Source organism: Microcaecilia unicolor, chromosome 6, assembly GCF_901765095.1.
Source record: "Microcaecilia unicolor chromosome 6, aMicUni1.1, whole genome shotgun sequence".
Classification (NCBI taxonomy): domain Eukaryota; kingdom Metazoa; phylum Chordata; class Amphibia; order Gymnophiona; family Siphonopidae; genus Microcaecilia; species Microcaecilia unicolor.
This window is the reverse complement of record NC_044036.1, coordinates 290,897,674-290,918,099: the sequence shown is the minus strand read 5'-3', so window position 1 is coordinate 290,918,099 and position 20,426 is coordinate 290,897,674. Positions and strand designations below refer to the sequence as shown.

The 20,426-nt window shown below is 45.1% G+C and overlaps 1 protein-coding gene across 2 annotated transcripts in view; it reads left to right on the top strand.

The window, feature by feature from the left end:
* ABL1 (ABL proto-oncogene 1, non-receptor tyrosine kinase) overlaps positions 1 to 20,426 on the top strand; it is a 190,379-nt gene that overhangs the window by 86,796 nt on the left and 83,157 nt on the right. Inside the window, exon 1 of one of the 2 annotated variants that reach the window (XM_030207822.1) lies at positions 3,418 to 3,576. The exons of the other annotated variant lie outside the window; for it this stretch is intronic. Within the exon in view, the coding sequence (XP_030063682.1) occupies positions 3,498 to 3,576 (79 nt within the window). The 5' untranslated portion in view covers positions 3,418 to 3,497. Of the gene's footprint in view, positions 1 to 3,417; positions 3,577 to 20,426 lie in introns of those variants that run through there. 2 annotated transcript variants of the gene reach the window in all.

Sequence of the window (20,426 nt, the reverse complement as noted above, 5' to 3'; positions counted from 1 at the left end):
GACCATCCGGTCTCTGCTGCTTCAGGCATCTTGCTTGAGATGCCCCTGCTATTTGATTCTTGTTTTGGCAGCAGTTTTTCCTCCTTTCCTTAGGGAGGTTCTGGTTCTCTCATCCCCTTGGATCCCTCCTGTCTGCTCTGGTTTGTCTGCAGGGTACTTTCCTTCTGGCAGGGGTCCGAGTTGCCCTTGGTGTGCAACTGCTAGCTCAAATCCCTCTTCTGAGTACCCTCGGGAGCGCCATTCTTGCCAGTCTTCTGCTTGGACTCAGTTCAGTGTCTCTTTATGGGAATGTGCCTTTTTAGGACTAGTTTGCCACAGCTCTTTCTTGCGTCCCTTGCTTTCAGGTGGGAGTTTTAGCCTGGCACAGGCGGATTTTGTCTTTTCTAGTTTCAGGCGCCTCTCTCCTGGCACATTTGGCACTCCTTCCTTTTTCTGTAAGGCGCGCAGTTCTTTCCTGCTGAGCAGATTTATTGCTGTGCATCTGGATTATTGCCTCTTAGCTCTGCGCTTTTCTCTACTTTTCTGCAGGGAAGTGTCTCTGTTCTAGGTGTGGAGTTTGACTCTCCCTTAGCTGGTTTTTCCTCAGTTTGGTGTTAGTGGCCAGCTTCCTCTTTGTCCCTGGCCTTGCAAGAGTTCCTTCCGGCTGCATTTTGCTCCCTATGGTCTGAGGATTCCAGATCTGTGATGCTTACCTCCCTCTTGGCGGGAGCTCTTTTTCTATGTTGACTGCTGCTCCGTATTGGTTGCATAGGAGGGCGGACATTGTGGCTCAGAAACCATTTGGGGGCCAAGAGTGGCTCTTGGGGCACAGGACCTTCTCTTCTTGTAGTTTTAGTCCCTCTGGGCCAGGGGAGTGCAGTGCCAGGTGTGCATTTCCACAAGTTGTGCTCCTTTCCTGTTGGCCTCCTGGCAGCACCTTCTTCTCTGGCTGTTCCCCGGGGCTCCATCTATGCATTTTGTTTGTTGGGCACAGCTCCATCGCTGCATGTTGAGCACAGCTTCGTTTCTGGCCCTTGAGCACGAGCACAGTTCAGTCTCTGACTATGGAGCGTATTTTCACCTTTGCCCGTTGGGCACTGTTTCATCTTGTCAGTCAACCCCAGCTCTTTTCTGCAGGTTGGATACAGTAACTTCTCAACAGCCGTGGCATACCGCAGTTTAAATTGCTAGACAAGGCTGTCTTGTCTCCTGTTAGCTACCATTCCTGTGGCACCTTGCCTTAGCCTCTTGGTGGCTGGCGAGCAGCTTCTCCATTGCTGGAGTTTGAATTCATCTCTGCTCCTTTTGTGGCTACTTGGCACCTTGGAGTTCTTTTTGCCACAGTGTGGCTCTCGATTCTCTTTCATTTTGTCTCCTTTTGTTCCCTTGGCTCTGTTCTTTCATCCCTAAGTCCAGAGCGAGCTGGTTGAGGAGTACTCTCTTTCTACGGTTGTACCCTGGTATGCTGTTGCCCTTTTCTTCATGGTTCTCCTGGAGAGACTAGTGCTCCAGTTGGTTCTTTCGACTCTGGAGTCTCTTCTTGTTTTGTGGAGTTTGATTCTCTCACTAGGCGTGGGTCTGGGTGGTTCCTGGGCCTTGCTTCCTTTGTTCTGTGAAGTGTGGCGCACTGTTTGGAGTTGCGTACTCCTAGTACTTGTTAGGGTCGCTTCATCCAACCATTTTGGACTCAAGGCAGACTGGCAGGTTTGGGAGTTAGTCTTTGTCCTTCCAGAGTTCGTAGAAGTGGATCCTGGTCTAGGAGAGACTGTTCTTCTCCTTGTTGCTCAGATACGACTGTTGCCTTCCTTCCAAGGGGGGGGGGGGGTCCATTGGCATGAGTATCTTTTGCTGCTTCTTTTGCTACTCTTGGGCCAGGGGTGCATAATTTTTCTTTTGCTCAGGACGTTTGCTTTACGTCATATGGCTTCAGTTCCTTTTCTAGTGTCTTAACTCGGTGCATTTTGGTAGCCTGGTGGTTCGGATATTCGAATCCTTTTCTGCTGATCAGTGATTTTTCAACCTTCTGCATTCTTCTTTTCTCCCCCCCCCCCCCCCCCCCCCAATCTTTGGGGAAACTGTTTTGCTACATCCAATTAGTCTGGACTGGTTTGGTATAGATGACAAGGAAGGAAAAATTATGTTCTTACCTGATAATTTTCTTTCCTTGAATCATACCAGACCAGTCCAGATGCTCTCCCTGGCTAAAGTTTGTCAGAGTTTTGTTTCCTTTAGGTATCCCTGGCTGTTCCACGACTCTTCAATACAGTGGGATGTCCTACAGCACTGCCTACTTCTTATTCAATCTGCCACTTGTATGACACCTGTTACTTGGGATCATGGAGTTCTTTCCCCGGATTCAGGGGTAGATCTCTATGTGCTTGGGCAAGCTCAGTATGAACCATTCCCTCCCGCTTACTTTACTGTGAGGGGAGGTTGCAGTTGCCTTTGGCCAAGCAGGAACCGTGAGGTTCTGCATATTGGCTCCAAGAGTTTGCCTGTTTGGTATTAACTATGTTTTCTTCTAGACTTCAGAGCACCATTGCTTGGCTATTCGAAATACTGAACATTCCAGGCTGCACGATACCCTTAAGGGGCGGTTTACTTGGAACTATTTTGTGTCCCCTTCTGCTGGTAGATGGACACATCCCATTTGTCTGGACTGGTCTGGTATGATTAAAGCAAAGAAAATTATCAGGTTACAACATAATTTTTCCTTATTTGCTAGAAAAAAATGCACTGGACGCTCAGCACCTGAGCACTTAAGTTTACCTGTAGAACTGTGCAATGTTTTAAGCTACCCCCTCCATGCTGCATTTTGGTCTTTTATTTTCTGCAAGTCAGAAACTGCACGATTGCCAACAGAGTTGGTATTGGAATATGGTGCCCTGATGTATGCTATCCTAGATGTAGGACTGGTGGCCGATGTGTATATCTTTGCACGTAGTGGTGGGCAGACTGGATGGTGGCAGAAAAAAAAAAAAAAAGAACCAATTGGTCCTACTGTTACTGCAGTTTCTTACTATGAAAAATTGAATGTTGTATTCCTAGTTTTTCTATGGCCAAATAAATCCCTGCTCCCACTTAGAACACGTTTGTTTTATAATCACAAACATTAAGTACAGTTGGACGAACCAATAACTGCCAGTTCGTAGATGCGTGAGCACCCCTCGTGTTAAGCAAATGCTTTCAGTCTGGCCAGAGACATGTAGTTTGTTTGTGATGGGTTTAGCACCCTTAATCATTGTGAAAAGTTGGCTTCTATGGTTGGACTCATGCCTGAGGACTCGAGTACCCTGCGCCTCCCTTAATGCAGCCTCTGCATATGGTACAATGAGAGCCGAGAGCGGGTTGCATATCAGCCTTCCACTTGCAGCAATGAGAGGGTTAAGCGTACGCGCGGCTGACGTCAGGCGGTGGCGCGCCGGGTCCTTTGTCGGTGGGGAGGAGCGGGTAACAGCTCTCGTGCCCTACGAGCGCCCGAGGGAACGGCCCGGGCCCGTCGTCCGCGGCAACTGAAAATGTTGGAAATCTGCTTAAAGTTGGTGGGCTGTAAGTCCAAGAAGGGGCTTTCCTCATCCTCCAGCTGTTATCTGGAAGGTAAGCGAGCAGGAGGCCCAGGCTCCAGCTCCTTTGTGTTCAGCTTGTGCGGGGAGGAGGCGCCTTTGGGGGCCGCAGCGCTCAGCCCGGCTGTGTGCCTGCCTGTGTAGTTTTTACTAGCTGCACTGGAGTGTGAAGGTGCCGCAGGCAGTAGCAACAGCTGGCGCAAGTGAAGCTGCTTTTAGTTGCGCGTCTTACGTGTGTAGTTTCTACAACGAATTAGATTGTTTTCTTGCCCTGCTGGACAGATGTAAGTGGTCAGGATTTTCAGAGAATTCTTTCTTGGCGCTTCTGTCCTTACTGTTCCCGGCGTGATTTTTCTCTCACCGACTCCGCTCGAGTTTGCGTTGCTGTGAAACACCAGAGAGGAAGGAGACAGTATGTGGGATCAATTGATCCAGTTTGAATTTGTTCTAATATAAATGTTCACTTGCAGGAGGCCAAATTACTAAAAGTGAACGAGTCCGGTATCTGTTGCGTAACAGTTGTAAACAAAAACAGATTTTGTTTGGTAAATTGACTTTTTGGCCGACTGAGTGGGCTAGTAGTCCTGCTGTTGGGCAGTTAATTGTGGTAGTTGCGCCTTTTTTTTCGTGGATTATTCAGAGTTCTTAATCCCCTTTTTTTTTTTTTTTTTTGCTTCAGGTTCTGAATAATAAGGGTAGCAGAAGTTCAACAGCCTTTAGCTTAGATTTTTTTTTTCAGTATAGTATGTGAAGTAATGGTAGATTTGTGTGTGTAGATGTTCTTCAAAGTGCATGCCCCCACTGCTGTCTTGGATATTTGCTGCATTTGTGTCCTAATAGAGCATTGGCTATTTAATAGGGATGGGCAGACATTTGTAATGACCATTATTCACCAAAAAGAGGGCACACCATTTGCACATAGTGCGCACACTTCCTGAAATGGCATGATAGCATGCCGCTCAGAAAAGAGTGTGCATATAGCGAATACACTTCCTAAGACTGTGTGAATACATAGCCTTCAGAAAAGAGTGTGCATTATGTACAAATAGTGCACCCTTTTTAAGAAAAGTGCACACACTTGACAATGACAGAACATCTGGTCCCCCCGCCCTTTATAGTGTAATCTGAATTTTGCTTTCCCTTTTCTGTTATGTGGACTCTCACTCATGCTTTGCTAGTTCTTTAATTTCTGAATTAATTTTCTGGGCTCTTCTGCTTACAAATACAAGCATATCATACATACTTTATTACTACTGTTTCCAGTCTCATTTGTTTACATCCTTCAGATTGTCTTTATTCATAATCTGAATTTATTCTTGCCTGATAACCACTCCATTGTGCTTTCTCCCATTTTGTTCTGTTTCCCTCCTTGTTTTATCTCTAGAACTGCTTCCCTCTGTTGCTTAAACATGGCTTCTGTTTCCCTCATTGTCTGTTTTTAGTATTTAAATTTATGTTTGGAGGTTCGACCTAGTGCTTGTAAATGTTTCGTGAAATCTGACTTTGTTAGACTGTTTATAGTGGTGCTAAGTCCACGTTGTTATGAGATTTCACTCTAGTCTTGGTTTCCTGACTTGTCCCAGTGCATTCTGGTCTGTTAGAGAACTTTCCCTCAGGTTAATCCTGTAGGCATTGAAAATTATTTGCTGCCATGTAGAGAGTAATGTTTCTGCAATCTATCCCTTCTCTATTCCTAATAATTCATCATAACTGAAGAATTTCATATACATTTGTCTTTCTGCTGCCTGATTGCTGTAGCAGTGATGCAGCCAGTGAATAAATGGGAATAGCAGGAGAAAGGTGATTATAAAAGAAGATCTTGTTCCTTCAGCATTGATTAAAGAACTTCACAAGGTGAAAGCAGAGACCACTCAGTGGCTGAAATGCTTGGCTTCTTTCAGGCAATATCTGCAAATGGGTTATTGTTGCACATACCATAACAGTAATGAACCTCACTCTGTGGATACTGGTTCAATACCAATTTGAAGAAAGTAGAATAAAATGAATTTATAGTGTCTCAACTTAGCCCTTAGACCAACATTCCACATAAAACCACTACATACATTTGGCATCTCCTACCCTCAAAATCACTGCATGTCTTTTTCTGAGGCCAGCTGTTCTGATCTGCTTCCTAATTTGGTCTAGACAGTTGAGCTCTGCTACAAATACAAACTTCATTTCTGCTTCTAGCTGCCTCAGATACATTTTCTTGGCAGTACATTGACCTGAAATACTTGTATTTGTTTGGGGAGCACTACACCTGCTAATGGAGAAAAGCACTTCATTACAGGCATTACATTTATTCTGTGAGTTGATTGTAAGCCCACTTGGACAGGGAAATAACTTGTGTACCTACTTATAACTCACCTTGATCTTGGATTTGGAAAATGTGAGTAATTTAAAATACAGATTATTATAAACGCACACGTGTTTGAGAATAGGAAATGTCTGGGGTATATATTGTTGGCAAAGAGGAAACTTTTATAGACAAGCAGCCTAGTTGCTGTGGTAAGTATAGAAAGCTCTTTTCACTATGCTAATGTAATAATTTGTTTAGTGGAAGCTGTTCTTTCAGAACACCTCACTAAGGGGAATTAAAAAGGCATGGGATAAACAGAATCTGGCAAAAGGGTGGCAATGAAGCCTTGGTTGATCTGCGTGATGTGGCGATTCAGCCCAAAGCAGCAAGTTAATTGATTGTATTGTGTTAACAAGAAGGCATGGGGGTGGGGGCAGGGGGAGGTAACCCTAAAAACAATACCTAGGCAACCATTCTGTTTTTATCCACTATTACTCATTGGGTTATTAAGATTGACAGATATCCCTGGGAAGGCTAAGCTCTTGCTTTTAGGCGCTGTAGGGGGGAGGTTAGGCTCTAAAATGGATGGTTGATTGGTAATTTTAGTTTTGCCTCTTTTTGCATTTCTATTTTTGGATATTTGTGCTAATCTCAAGGCTTTTCCTGAGAAAAGTACTATTCTGGTTCAGACCAGTGGTCCTTTGAACCCAAAATCTTGTCTCCAGCGATTGCCATTCAGATCACTTGATCGTACGTGGCACATCCCAATATGGAGGTATCAGTAGATTGAGGACATCAGAAAAACAAGAGATGTCCAAAATTCAATCGTTTAAATTTATGTCCTCCAATAACAAATTGAAAGTAAATCCAGGAGTGCAAAAATGTGGAAATAAAATAAATAAAGAAACGGGAAAGATATCAAAGTAATACTATTGAGACAGAAGCCAAAGCAATTCAACAAGCAAATGGGGAACAATATTACTGCAGTTAAAACTTCAGCCACAAAAGCTTCAAACAAAAGTTCTGGAGAAACGTGTATGAGGATTCTGTAGAGCACAATAGATAATCCAGAATGGCTACCCAATGTAGTATAGGTAATGGAAAAGGCAAGCTCCATGCTGAATAAAGCTATTATAACCCAGCTATAACATGGATTGACTATAGGAAAGGTTTTGGACATCATCCTGCATTCTTGGATAATAAATTGCCTTAAATGTAGTGTGTGAATCTTGGATCGATAGAGTGCAAGTTCACCATGAACGTATAACAAACTACACTCTGGGTTATGAAGGATAGTTGTTCCTTATATCAACACGGAATGTTCCAGGGAGGATTCCCTGTCATCACTCTTATTTTGTCTGGCACTAAATCTGCTGAGTACCTTTATTAACTCATTTAGGCTGTGGACTTTATTTCAGAGAAGGTGTTATGCCTTGGCTAAATCATCCACAGATGCGATGTTGAAGCTTTATAGTCCCTGTAACTGCCATTTGACAGAAGAACTTAAGTAGTGAAGAGCTTTTCAGATGGCATTAGGATGACTTTTGACTTCGACAAATGTGCAAGGGTAATCTTCATTGGAAAACTGAAAATATCTCCCAGACAGATGAATATTTCTAAACAGTTTGAGCACGAAAGTGCATATAAATATCTAGGAGCAGAAGGAGGTACAGCAACCCTGTACACACAGAGAAAAGATCAGAATAGAATACGTCAGAAGGCAGAAAACTAATATTGAAAAATGCTCTTAACAGCATGGAACAAGATATAAGCGTGTAAGTCCTGCAGTTCGTGTGCTTTCATACAGTGTTGAAATTGTAGACTGGCCCCAAAAAGATTTTGGAAAACTGAACATAAGAACAAGAAAACAAGATGATTCAGGAAATTATAGACCAGTGAGCCTGACGTCGATGCCAGGCAAAATGGTAGAGACCATTATAAAGAACAAAATTACAGAGCATATTCAAATGCATGGATTAATGAGACAAATCCAACATGGATTTAGTGAAGGGAAATTTTGCCTCACCAATTTACTACATTTCTTTTAAGGGGTGAACAAACATGAATAAAGGTGAGCCAGTTGATATTGTGTACGTGGATTTTCAAAAGGCATTTGAAAAAGTACCTCATGAAAGACTCCAGAGGAAATTGAAGAGTCATGGGGTAGGAGGTAATGTCCTATTTTGGATTAAAAACTGGTTAAAAGATACAAAACGGAGAGTAGGGTTAAATGGTCAGTGTTCTTAATGGAGAAGGTTAGATAGTGGGGTTCCCCAGAGGTCTATGCTGGGACTGTTGCTTTTTAACATTTGCCATGAGTGGGAAAGTGCGGGGTACAAATGTAACAAAAAAAATGGGAGTAACAAGTGAGGTAATTAAATTTGCTGACGAAACAAAGTTATTCAAAGTTGTTAAATCGCAAGAGGATTGTGAAAAATTACAAGAAGACCTTACGAGACTGGGAGACTGGGTGTCTAAATGGCAGATGACGTTTAATGTGAGCAAGTGCAAAGTGATCCATGTGGGAAAGTGGAACCCGAATTATAGCTACGTCATGCAAGGTTCCACGTTAGGAGTCACTGACCAAGAAAGGGATCTCTGTTTCGTTGTTGATGATACATTGAAATCCTCTGCTCAGTTTGCTGTGGCGGCTAAGAAAGCAAATAGAATGTTAGGTATTATTAGGAAAGGAATGGAAAACAAAAATGAGGACGTTATAATGCCTTTGTATCGGTCCATGGTGCGACTTTACCTTGAATATTGTGTTCATTTCTGGTCACCGCATCTCAAAAAAGATATAGTGGAATTAGAAAAGGTACAGAGAAGGGCGACGAAAATGATAAAGGGGATGGGACGACTTCCCTATGAGGAAAGGTTAAAGTGGCTAGGGCTCTTCAGTTTGGAGAAAAGATGGCTGAGGGGAGATAAGATAGAGGTCTATAAAATAATGAGTGAAGTGGAACTGGTAGATGTGAATCGCTTGTTTACTCTTTTCAAAATACTTGGACTAGGGGGCAAGCAATGAAGCTACAAAGTAGTACATTTAAAACGAATCAGAGAAAATATTTCTTCACTCAAAGTGTTATTAAACTCTGGAATTTGTTGCCAGAGAATGTAGTAAAAGCAGTTAGTTTAGCGGAGTTTAAAAAAAAGGTTTGGCTAGCTTCCTAAACAAAAAGTCAATAAGCCATTATTAAGATAGACTTGGGAAAATCCACTTCTTATTTCTAGGATAAGCAGCATAAAATGTACTGTTTTGGGATCTTGCCACTGTTTGGATTGGCCACTGTCGGAAACAGGATTCTGGGTTTGATGGACCTTCGGTCTGTCCCAGTATGGCAACACTTATGTTCCTCCATACCTACTCAGTCTGTAAGAACTAGTACTTTTGCAAAGTTTGTACTTTCTAAGAGCTGAAAGCAGTATGGGTCTTAAAGAAATAGATGATGTTGGTTAAATGTCTCGATACTTGTCAACAGACAATTTCATATGAAAACAAATGTGTACAGCTGGTCTCTCTTTATATATGGGCAAGTGTTCCAACAAACAGAAGGAGTAAGTGAGAATCCACTAGTATGTAGGGAGAAAGAAGCCACATTATTATAAAAATAGATGGTGGTTTTGTTTGGTTTTTTTTTTTTTTTTTAAGAATCAGACCAACAAATAAGATAAAACAAATGGTTAAAGTGTAAATACAGTAGGAAGTGCAGAGTATTGTTTCAGAAACAACAAGATAAATCCTGCACAGGAATGGGTAAGGAGAAGTGAACTTAAGATGAAAGATTAAGGGATCCTTTTACTAAAGTGCGTTAGGCAACTAATGTTTGAATTAATGAGCAGTAACTGTTGAGTTGCCATGACAGTGCGTGCCGATGTATGCATTAATCACTGGGCAGGTTGGCAGAGTAGGCTGATTATGACAACTGGTTCTTGGGTTAGTACCACATGCTAGTTGTTAAGAATGCCTATAGTGCAGCTGCACTTATCACTACCTCAGGAACAGGTGGTAAGTGCAGCCATGCTACTGGCAGTCTGGTAGCATTGCCACAGATATAATGTTGCAAGTCCCCAGCTTCCCTCATGATCTGATTTCCCCCCCCCCCCCCCCACACATCTCATGCCTGAGAAGCCCCTCTTCTTGAATCCAAGCCCTCCCTAAGTGTTTCCAAGGAATCCCTTAGAGGCATATTTTCAAAGCACTTAGCCTTCCAAAGTTCCATAGAAACCTATGGAACTTTGAAAGGCTAAGTGCTTTGAAAATATGCCTCTAATTAGTCTATTGGGCTGGGATGGGAGTGGTCCTCCTGCCCTATCTGACTTCAGGTCATCATTGCCATATTTGCACCTGGAACTGGATAGGGCAAGAATGGAGGGGGACCATTCCCACCCTGGTCTGCTGGACTACTAGAAATCATCTCTGGGTAAGTACCAGGGGAGGGGGTGGGCTTCTCGGGAGTCAGATTGGGAGGTCCTGTAAAGGGATCAGATGAGGGGAACAGGTCTAGGGGTGGAAACGGGGTAGAGGAGATGAGTGGCTGCATTTCGTAAGGTTTGGACTGGGGCTGCATTATATGCTGTATTTACGTGGTAATGATCAGCCCTGTTAGTAAATAAGAGTAGATGCTGGAAATCCACCCCCCCCCCCCTATATTTACTATATAGAGTTTGTACTTACTGCACATTAATTTCTGCTGTTAATGTGCGGTAAGTGCAAAACCCTACCGCACTTTAGTAAAAGAGCCTCTTAAGTGTGTGTGTTTGTTTGTGTTTCAGGATCTTATGGTGTGGATGGGCTATTTAGCCTTTATCTGCCATTATGTTTCTACGTTTAAAAAATATGTATAGACTGCAATACGGAAATCAGCCTGTTTTGTGCTGCACTTAGGGGCTAATACTCAAAACTTAGCACCGGAGTTAGTACACGTGTTAGTGTGCACAGAATGTTCAGAGAGGGCTGTAGTGCGGGAAACGTGCACCAACGATGGTTGCAGATTGTATTTAAAATGTACTCCGCGGATGTTACTGAGGTCATTTGGTATTCCCTTCCAGTGCTTAAAGAACAGCACAGAAACAAATGCTGCCCTTAACGCTGGAAACTTACCACCAACTTGGGGGTGGTATTGAAGGTTTTCGAGAGGATTTCTTCAGAATTTCTCACTTTAAACTGCTGTTTTGTCTTCTTTTAGATGTGGAAAAAGCCCATGCAGCCTATAAACACCGATAGTGAAAAACAAATGTGTGCGTATCCAAGCAAAACAAACTGCAAGCACGCATTGGTGTCGTTCTTCTGCATCTTTAAATATAGTAATTTAAAAAATTGTTTTCACTTGAAAGGCTGATATTTAAGCGCAGAAGAATGGTGCCAATGTGTGGTTGCACTTTCAGTTTTGCATGGGCATGCACACAAGAGCTGTGCTTACTGTGAAACTCTTGTGCGAATGCACCAGGCATGCTCCTCCCCCATGCTTTTGGTTTCATAGCATGTATAAAATTTGAATACCAGTTGTTTTGAGTATTGCAGAGTAAAGTTTCTGTGCTGATCTTGCGCTATGGGGTCTGCACTGTTGGCTTTAGCGCCGGACCTTTGAGCATCGGCCTGTTAGATTGGAAACCACACTGGAGAATTAACCTCTGGCAAGATTACTCAACAGCTAGCAGAGAAAAAACCTAGTTAAAAAACAGGCACTTACAGATTCTGTAATGCTGGGGTTATATCTCATTGCTGAAAGTGTCATGTTGATGTCACAAGGCCTTTACACAAGAAAGCCACAATAAAGTAGCACATCTCATCCATTTGAAACTTGTAAACACAAGGTGGCTGTGCCAGAACAAATGCTGTGATTATGACCTTGTCAGAACTGTGGAGAACGAAGACATTGTCTCCAACTGAGTCATTCCTGTTCCCACTATTGAAAAGTTTGATGAAAGAAAACTGGAGATTGCACTGAAAGAGAAAAAGATAATGGCATTACTGATGTGGTAAAAGAAAGTCTTCAAATACTAACATGCAATCAGAGACCAAGAAAACAGAGCATAAAGAAACAGAAATTGTCCCAAATGTATTGGGTACCACTGGCCCAAGTAAAAGGAATTTCCAGGTACAAATTTAATGTATTCCCTGCATATATTACTTATGAGTGCCAGGAGGCAGCTCTCTTTAGCACAATGCAAGTGTTGAGATGAGTATTGGGGGTACATTTGAGAGGTTCAGATCATCTCTAATATAACGGGATAGTGAAGTTCAGTTCTGTAATGGAATGCACAAAATTAACTCATTTGAAGACAGTACCTTGGGAGATTCCCTCTCTGCCGTTAACTTCCTATTGCCAGCAGCGAGAATCAGCCATTTTCTGTTCAAACAGATAACTAATAATTATGAACAGATTTTACCATGTCTGCATTAACAGGAAGTACTCTAAGAACACTTTCTAGGCTTGCTTTTTTTTTTTAAGCTGTTTCACTCAGCAGCTTTTATAATTCTTAATGCAGTCAAGATGTATCAGCAAGTAAGGAATCCATTTAGGACGGATACAACCCAAAAATCAGCTGAAGGAAATTCTGTGTCTACTCCTGGGCCAGTGAGAGCCACACCAATGGGTAAGGGAAGGGAAATGGGACTTGATATACCGCCTTTCTGAGGTTTTTGCAACTACATTCAAAGCGGTTTACATATATTCAGGTACTTATTTTGTACCAGGGGCAATGGAGGGTTAAGTGACTTGCCCAGAGTCACAAGGAGCTGCAGTGGGAATCATACTCAGTTCCTCAGGATCAAAGTCCATTTCACTAACCACTAGGCTACTCCTTGGTGTTTGACTAACACAGGTTTCTTCTATACAAAGAAAGCTAATACAGTTTATAAAGAACTGTTCTGTCAAATCAGATCAGTGCGCCTCGTATCTGTGTACAAGATTTCCAGTCTTAACAGCCAGAAACTCTGAATAAGCAGACTGAATATTGGATTCATTGATCAATATGGGAAATATTGTCAGACAGTAAAAAGCAGACCAAGTGATGTACAGCTGAGAAGATTTATTTCTAAATACCCGATTTGGCCATGTTTCGCCTATAAGGCTGCATTGGGATTTACAGTACACTGTTAATCAGACATACATAATACAATTAAAATCAACAATTTAAAAATAAATTAAAATCTTCAATTAAAAACAAATTAAAATATTCAGTTTGAAAAAGTGGAATAGAAAACTTGGCAACATACTTAATACTTAAAAACAAAACCATGCAGATCTTTAACCATCAGTAAACACAACAAAAAACATGCAGAGTTTTAAAACTGATGACAATGCATAATTAAAATACATACAAATGAATAAAGCCCTACAATGGCAAACAAAAGTGACGACAGGGTTGCATGTTAGACATATTAAAAATTGGCTCATATAAAATCACTTACATTATGTGTCAGAATAGATCTGTAACATGAATGTGGATACCTGGTGAACATCAATCATATATGAACCCAAAAGGGACACATACCTAATAAGGGGCTAAAAGGATATCTGTATCCAAGACAGCCTGGGATGCTAAAATTCTAAAATAAATACAAAATACTAACCTTGTAAGAGATTTGCATATAATGGAGGCAGTTATACAGATCTAGATTACACATGTTTTAAGCATGCTTTCAGGGAGCTTACTGGGTAATCTTGTTTGCTATTCCTACCTTTGGGGTACTGCTGAGCATCCAGCTTTGGAATTTTGTAATTCCACAGTTCTGATATCACATAAGAATAGCTATATTGGATCAGACCAATGGTCCATCTAGCCTGGTATCCTGCTTCCAGCAGTGACCAATGCAGGTCACAAGTACCTGGCAGAAACTCAGTAGCACCATTCCATGCTACCAATCCTAGAGCAAGCAGTGGCTTTCCCCATGTCCATCTCAATAAAATACTATGGACTTTTCCTCCAAAAACTTGTTCAAACCTTTTTTTAAACCCAGATATGCTAACCACCGTTATCACATCCTCTGGCAACAAGTTCCAGAGCTTAACTATTCTTTGAGTGAAAAAATATTTTCTCCTATTTGTTTTAAAAGTATTTCCATGCAATTTCATTGAGTGTCCCCCTGGTCTTTCTACTTTTTGAATGAGTGAAAAATCAATTAATCTCCACCCACTCCATACCACTCAGGATTTTGTAGACCTCAATCATATCTCTCTTCAGCCATCTCTTTTTCAAGCTGAAGAGCCCTAATCTCATATGGGAGCAGTTCCATCCCCTCTATCACTTTGGTCGCTCTTCTTTGAACCTTTTCTAATTCCGTTATATCTTTTTTGAAATACAGTGACCAGAATTGAATACAGCACTTAAGGTGAAATTGCACCATGGAGTGATACAGAGGCATATAATATTTTTGGTCTTATTTTGCATCCCTCTCCTAATAATTCATAGCATCCTGTTTGCTTTTTTGGCTGCTGCCACACACTTGGCAGAAGATTTCAGGGTATTGTCTACAGTGACACCTAGGTCATTCATTGACTAGAAGCATTTTTAAGAAATGCGGTCCCAAGGAGCTAATGAAAACCCCATTTATTACATGAAAGCTGTTTTCTCATTGGCTGAAAATGAGTGAAAAGGTAGTATATGGCTATCAGAAATTCAATTTAATTATATAGCGAGATCATTTGGGGACTGAAGTATTTCACCACAAAATGAAATGGACACACTTTCCACTTTCATCATCCTCATCGTTTCTCGTTATGAATCTAAATGGATTCAGAAATTCCTGCGAGACTTACTTGCCATGCACTCTCATACCAGTGAGTGTATTCTAGCAAATGGAGAACTCCTGCTCTAAACACTCTTTGACCTGCAGTTCTCTATCTGTGCCCTCTCTTCCAGGTGTGCTTCTCTCCCTCCTCCCCTAAAGCAAAGCTCTCATTTCTTTCTCCCTCTTCAGGGCTCAGTCTCCTCGTTCACCCATCCTTATCCTGGTCTCTCCCTTCCTGGGTCCAGTTCAGTGGCCAAAGATGGATCCTGCCTCCCATACCTCCAATTACTACTACTTCTGCTGCTGCTCTCAGCCATGACAATCCCCCACTCCCCTATCCCCAAGTAAATGGAGTTTTAAGATCCTTTGTAAATTGTATAACTGTTAATCTAATTTGAAGCTCTTCTGTATGTAAAGTGCAAAACATATGCTTTGAAAAAAGAGCACTCACCAGTTAATATAAGGACTTAGAATAAATTTTCTTAATGATTAAAGAAGTTTGTACTTGGCAAATTGATCTATCACCAAGAAATGTGAGTCCAGGAACCAGAGATTACTTGTTTCATTTATCCAACTGTAGAAATATAATTTACAAATCCATTTATACGGCTGGATTTAGTTATCTAGGTTCTAAATGGTGGAATTCAATTCCCAAGGATACAAGAAATACTGCAAATTATTTTCAGTTCAAAAAGGAATTAAAAATCTACCTTTTCAGAAATTGTGTGGTTAATTGTACCTGTTACTGATTGTACCTGTAAAATGTAGCTGTTATTTTTCTTATCTGTTAATTGTAATCCACATTGAACCAAAACTTGTTTTTGGATAATAGGGGGATATAAGAATGAAAAATAAACTCTTCTTCGGACCCTACTCTACCAGAAAATTACCATCCAGTTTCCAATCTTTGTTTCATAATTGTATTTGAACAATTTCTTTTCTCACATTAAACATTTCTCTGTTTCACCCATGCCAGTCAAGTTTTCGCTTCCACTGTAGCACTCTGGAACGACTGGTACAGCCATTCTGAATGAACTTCCTTCTTTTCTTGATGCCAGTGAAATTGTTCTCGTAGTTTCTCTTAACCTATCTGACTTTTGACCTGGTAGATTACTCCTTTCTTTTGGAGCGCCTTCACTCTCAAATGGTTTTCTTCTTATGTTAGTAATAGCTCCTTCCTCATCACAAGGGTTACCTCTGTCCTGTGGTATACCCCAAGGCTGCATTCGCTCCCTGCTTTTGTTCAATATCTTTCTAAGCCTGTTAGCAACCTTGATCCAGGATTTCAACATAAAACTATTTTTTCTGTGCAGATACCATCCTGTTGATTTTTCTGACATCTTCTGTCTCTCCTTACTTTAGGTCCCTTACAGTCTTGTTTAATTGTTGTATTATAGTGGTTAGCCACTTATAGGTAGTCTGAAACCGTAAAAAGACTATAGCTCGTCGGTTTACAGGTGTTCGTCTTAAGCCATCCATCATTCCTTTTCTTTTTGAGTCTTTGACTCGTACAGTCAATTCTTTTCTCTATCTGGGAGTCCTTTTTGACTTAATTTTCATTTGAAAAATAAATTCTCGGGTGCTTAGGTTTTCTTTTGTTATGTCATCTTCATTCTCCGAGGACAAGCAGGCTGCTTGTTCTCACGACTGGGTTGACGACCACGGCAGCCCCCAGCAACCGGAAGAAAACTTCGCGGGCGGTCCCGCACGCAGGGCACGCCCACCGCGCATGCGCGGCCGTCTTCCCGCCTGTGTGCGACCGTTCCCGCTCAGTTTTTATTTCTATTCTGCGCTGGAGAGAGACGTGTTCCCGTCTCTCTCTTAGTCAGCCCTGGAAACCGGATTGCGGCCTAGCAGCGGTTTTTCTCTTTTCGAAGTTTGCGTGTTATTTTTTCAAAAAAAAAAAGAAGAGTTTTCCTCGTCGTTTTTAGCTGCGAGGGCGCGTCGTCGCGGCCGCGGTCGTTTCTTCTTTTTCGGGTGTGCTTTTCACCGCCACCATCGACGATTTTGACTTTGCCAACGCGATTTTTCCGTCGATGTCCTCGAAGGTCCCGAGCAGATTCAGAAAGTGTGGTCAGTGCGGCCGGCAGATCTCGCAGACCGATACGCTTGGTGTCTCCAGTGCCTCGGCCCGGAGCATAATTCCAAGACCTGCACCTTGTGTCTCGGCTTAAGGAAGCGGACACAGGTGGCGAGGCAAGTTCTGCGGGACCGTCTTTTTGGAACTTGTGCTGGCCCTTCGACGTCTACCTCTACGGCTTCGGTGTCGACGGCTGGGTCTTTGGTACCGATGTCAACGAAGTCGGCGCTGACTCTGGCACCGACCCCAGGAGTACAGGTACCTTTGGCCCACCGGCCTGCCGGTGACGGCGGGGTGAGCGGCCGTGCGGGCAGTCTGCCCCGGACACTCCCTCTGCTCAGGGCCATCGGGACTGAACCCTGTCTGATCCGATACTTCGAGGCCGGGTGGGGGCTCCACCTCCTCCTCGTCTCTTCCGCCGAGCGCCGATGACGGGCATCGAAAGAAAGCCAAGAAGCACCGTCATCGGTCGCCCACGGCGCACGGGACTGCCAGCTCCGGTACTTCGAGGGACGACTCGACGCCCAGGAAGCGGCAGTGCCGGGAGGAGCGTTCCCCCTCGGTTGAAGAGGTGTCGCTGCGTCAGTCCGTGGGTACCTCGGTACCGTCTCCTGGACCCGAGCAGCTTCCGGCACCGGCACCCACACCAGCCCCTCTGCCTTTCCCGACAGCGGGCCTTGACGAGTGCCTCCGAGCCATCCTTCCCGGGATCCTGGAAGGGCTGATGCGCCAGGCTCTGCCGGCACCCGGGGGTGCTTGCACCCCCGGCGCCGTTGGGCTCTGGCCCGATGCTGAGGCCTCCGGCGCCGCTTGCGGCACTGGTGTCAACTGCCACGCAGGTGGAGTCGACGTCGATGGAGGGAGCTTCGTCCCCGCCGGCGCGGGAGTCTACCGCTCGACGCCATCATCAAGGACGTGGTTCCTTGCAGTCGAGACGGGCCCGGTTGAGGTCTGAGCTGAGAGAGCTCATGTCCGACACCGAGGAGGAGGCCTCGTGGGGGGAGGAGGAGGACCCCAGATATTTCTCCTCAGAGGAGTCTGTGGGCCTTCCCTCTGACCCCACTCCTTCACCGGAGAGGAAGCTCTCGCCTCTTGAGAGCCTCTCCTTTGCCTCTTTTGTCAGGGATATGTCCATCTGCATTCCCTTCCCCGTGGTCACTGTGGATGAGCCGAGGGAGGAGATGCTCGAAGTCCTCGACTATCCATCACCACCTAGAGAGTCTTCCACGGTGCCATTGCACAATGTCCTTAAGGAGACACTGCTTCGGAACTGGTTGATGCCACTATCTAATCCCACCATCCCCAAGAAAGCGGAGTCCCAATACAGGATCCACAGACCCAGAGTTGATGCGGCCTCAATTGCCTCATGACTCGGCGGTTGTGGACTCTGCTCTCAAGAGGGCACGGAGTTCGAGGGATACCGCCTCGGCGCCCCCGGGGCGGGAGTCTCTCACTCTGGACTCGTTTGGGAGGAAGGCCTACCAATCTTCCATGCTCGTGACCCGCATCCAATCATACCAGCTCTACACGAGCATCCACATGCGGAACAATGTGAGGCAACTGGCGGTCCTGGTCGACAAGCTCCCTCTGGAGCAGTCCAGGCCTTTTCAGGAGGTGGTCAGGCAGCTGTAGGTGTGCAGAAAGTTCCTGTCCAGGGGTATCTATGACACCTGTGATGTGGCATCTTGAGCTGCGGCCCAAGGTATAGTGATGCGCAGACTCTCCTGGCTGCATGCCTCTGACCTGGACAACCGCACCCAGCAGCGGCTGGTGGATGTCCTTTGCCGGGGGGATAACATTTTCGGCGAGAAGGTCGAGCAGTTGGTGGACCAACTACACCAGCGGGAAACCACCCTCGACAAGCTCTCCCACCGGGCGCCTTCAACATCCACCTCTGCAGGTGGACGTTTTTCCCGGGCCCGGCAGGCTGCACCCTACGCCTACAGCAAGCGTAGGTACACCCAGCCAGCCCGAAGGCCTCCTCAGGCACAGGGACAGTCCCAGCGCGCTCGTTCCCGTCAACAGCGTGCGCCTAAGCAGCCTCCTGCGCCTCCACAGCAAAAGCAGGGGACGGGCTTTTGACTGGATCCATGGGAACAAAGCCGCCATCAAAGTATCCGTACCGGACGACCTGCCAGTTGGGGGGAGGTTGAAAGTTTTTCACCGAAGGTGGCCTCTTATAACCTCCGACCAGTGGGTTCTCCAAATAGTGCGGTGCGGATACACCCTGAATTTGATCTCCACTTCGCCAGATTGCCCACCGGGAGCCCAATCCTTCAGCTCCCATCACAAGCAGGTACTTGCAGAGGAACTCTCCGCCCTTCTCAGCGCCAATGCGGTCGAGCCCGTGCCACCCGGGCAGGAAGAGCAGGGATTCTATTCCAGGTACTTCCTTGTGGAAAAGAAAACAGGGGGGATGCGCCCCATCCTAGACCTGAGAGGCCTGAACAAATATCTGGTCCGAGAAAAGTTCAGGATGCTTTCCTTGGGCACCCTTCTACCCATGATTCAGAAAGACGATTGGCTATGTTGCCTGGATTTAAAGGACGCTTACACACACATCCCGATACTGCCAGCTCACAGACAGTATCTCCGATTCCGTCTGGGGACACGGCACTTTCAGTATTGTGTGCTGCCCTTTGGGCTTGCCTCTGCACCACGGGTGTTCACGAAGTGTCTCGTGGTGGTTGCGGCGTATCTACGCAAGCTGGGGGTGCACGTGTTCCCGTATCTCGACGATTGGCTGGTCAAGAGCACCTCAGAGGCAGGAGCTCTTCAGTCCATGCAGTGCACTATTCACCTTCTGGAGCTGCTGGGGTTTGTGATAAATTACCCGAAGTCCCATCTCCAGCCAGTCCAATCTCTGGAATTCATAGGAGCTCTGCTGAATTCTCAGACGGCTCAGGCCTTTCTTCCCGAAGCGAGGGCGCAGAATCTCCTGTCCCTCGCTTCCCAGACCAGAGCATCTCAGCAGGTCACAGCTCGGCAGATGTTGAGACTCCTGGGCCATATGGCCTCTACGGTTCATGTGACTCCCATGGCTCGCCTTCACATGAGATCTGCTCAATGGACCCTAGCTTCCCAGTGGTGCCAGGCCACCGGGAATCTAGAAGATGTCATCCGCCTGTCCGTCAGTTGCCGCAGTTCGCTGCACTGGTAGACGATTCGGACCAATTTGACCCTGGGACGTCCATTCCAAATTCCGCAGCCCACGAAGGTGCTGACGACGGATGCATCTCGCCTGGGGTGGGGAGCTCATGTCGATGGGCTCCACACCCAGGGAGTGTGGTCCCTCCAGGAACAAGATCTTCAGATCAACCTCCTGGAGCTCCGAGCGGTCTGGAACGCACTGAAGGCCTTCAGCGATCAGCTGTCCTACGAAATCATCCAAATTCGGACAGACAATCAGGTTGCAATGTATTACATCAACAAGCAGGGGGGCACCGGATCTCGCCCCCTGTGTCAGGAAGCCGTCAGGATGTGGCGTTGGGCCTGCCAGTTTGGCATGCTTCTCCAAGCCACATACCTGGCAGGCGTAAACAACAGTCTGGCCGACAGGCTGAGCAGAGTCATGCAACCGCACGAGTGGTCGCTCCATTCCAGAGTGGTACGCAAGATCTTCCGAGAGTGGGGCACCCCCTCGGTGGACCTTTTTGCCTCTCAGACCAACCACATGCTGCCTCTGTTCTGTTCCAGACTACAGGCGCACGGCAGACTGGCGTCGGATGCCTTTCTCCTCCATTGCGGGAATGGCCTCCTGTATGCTTATCC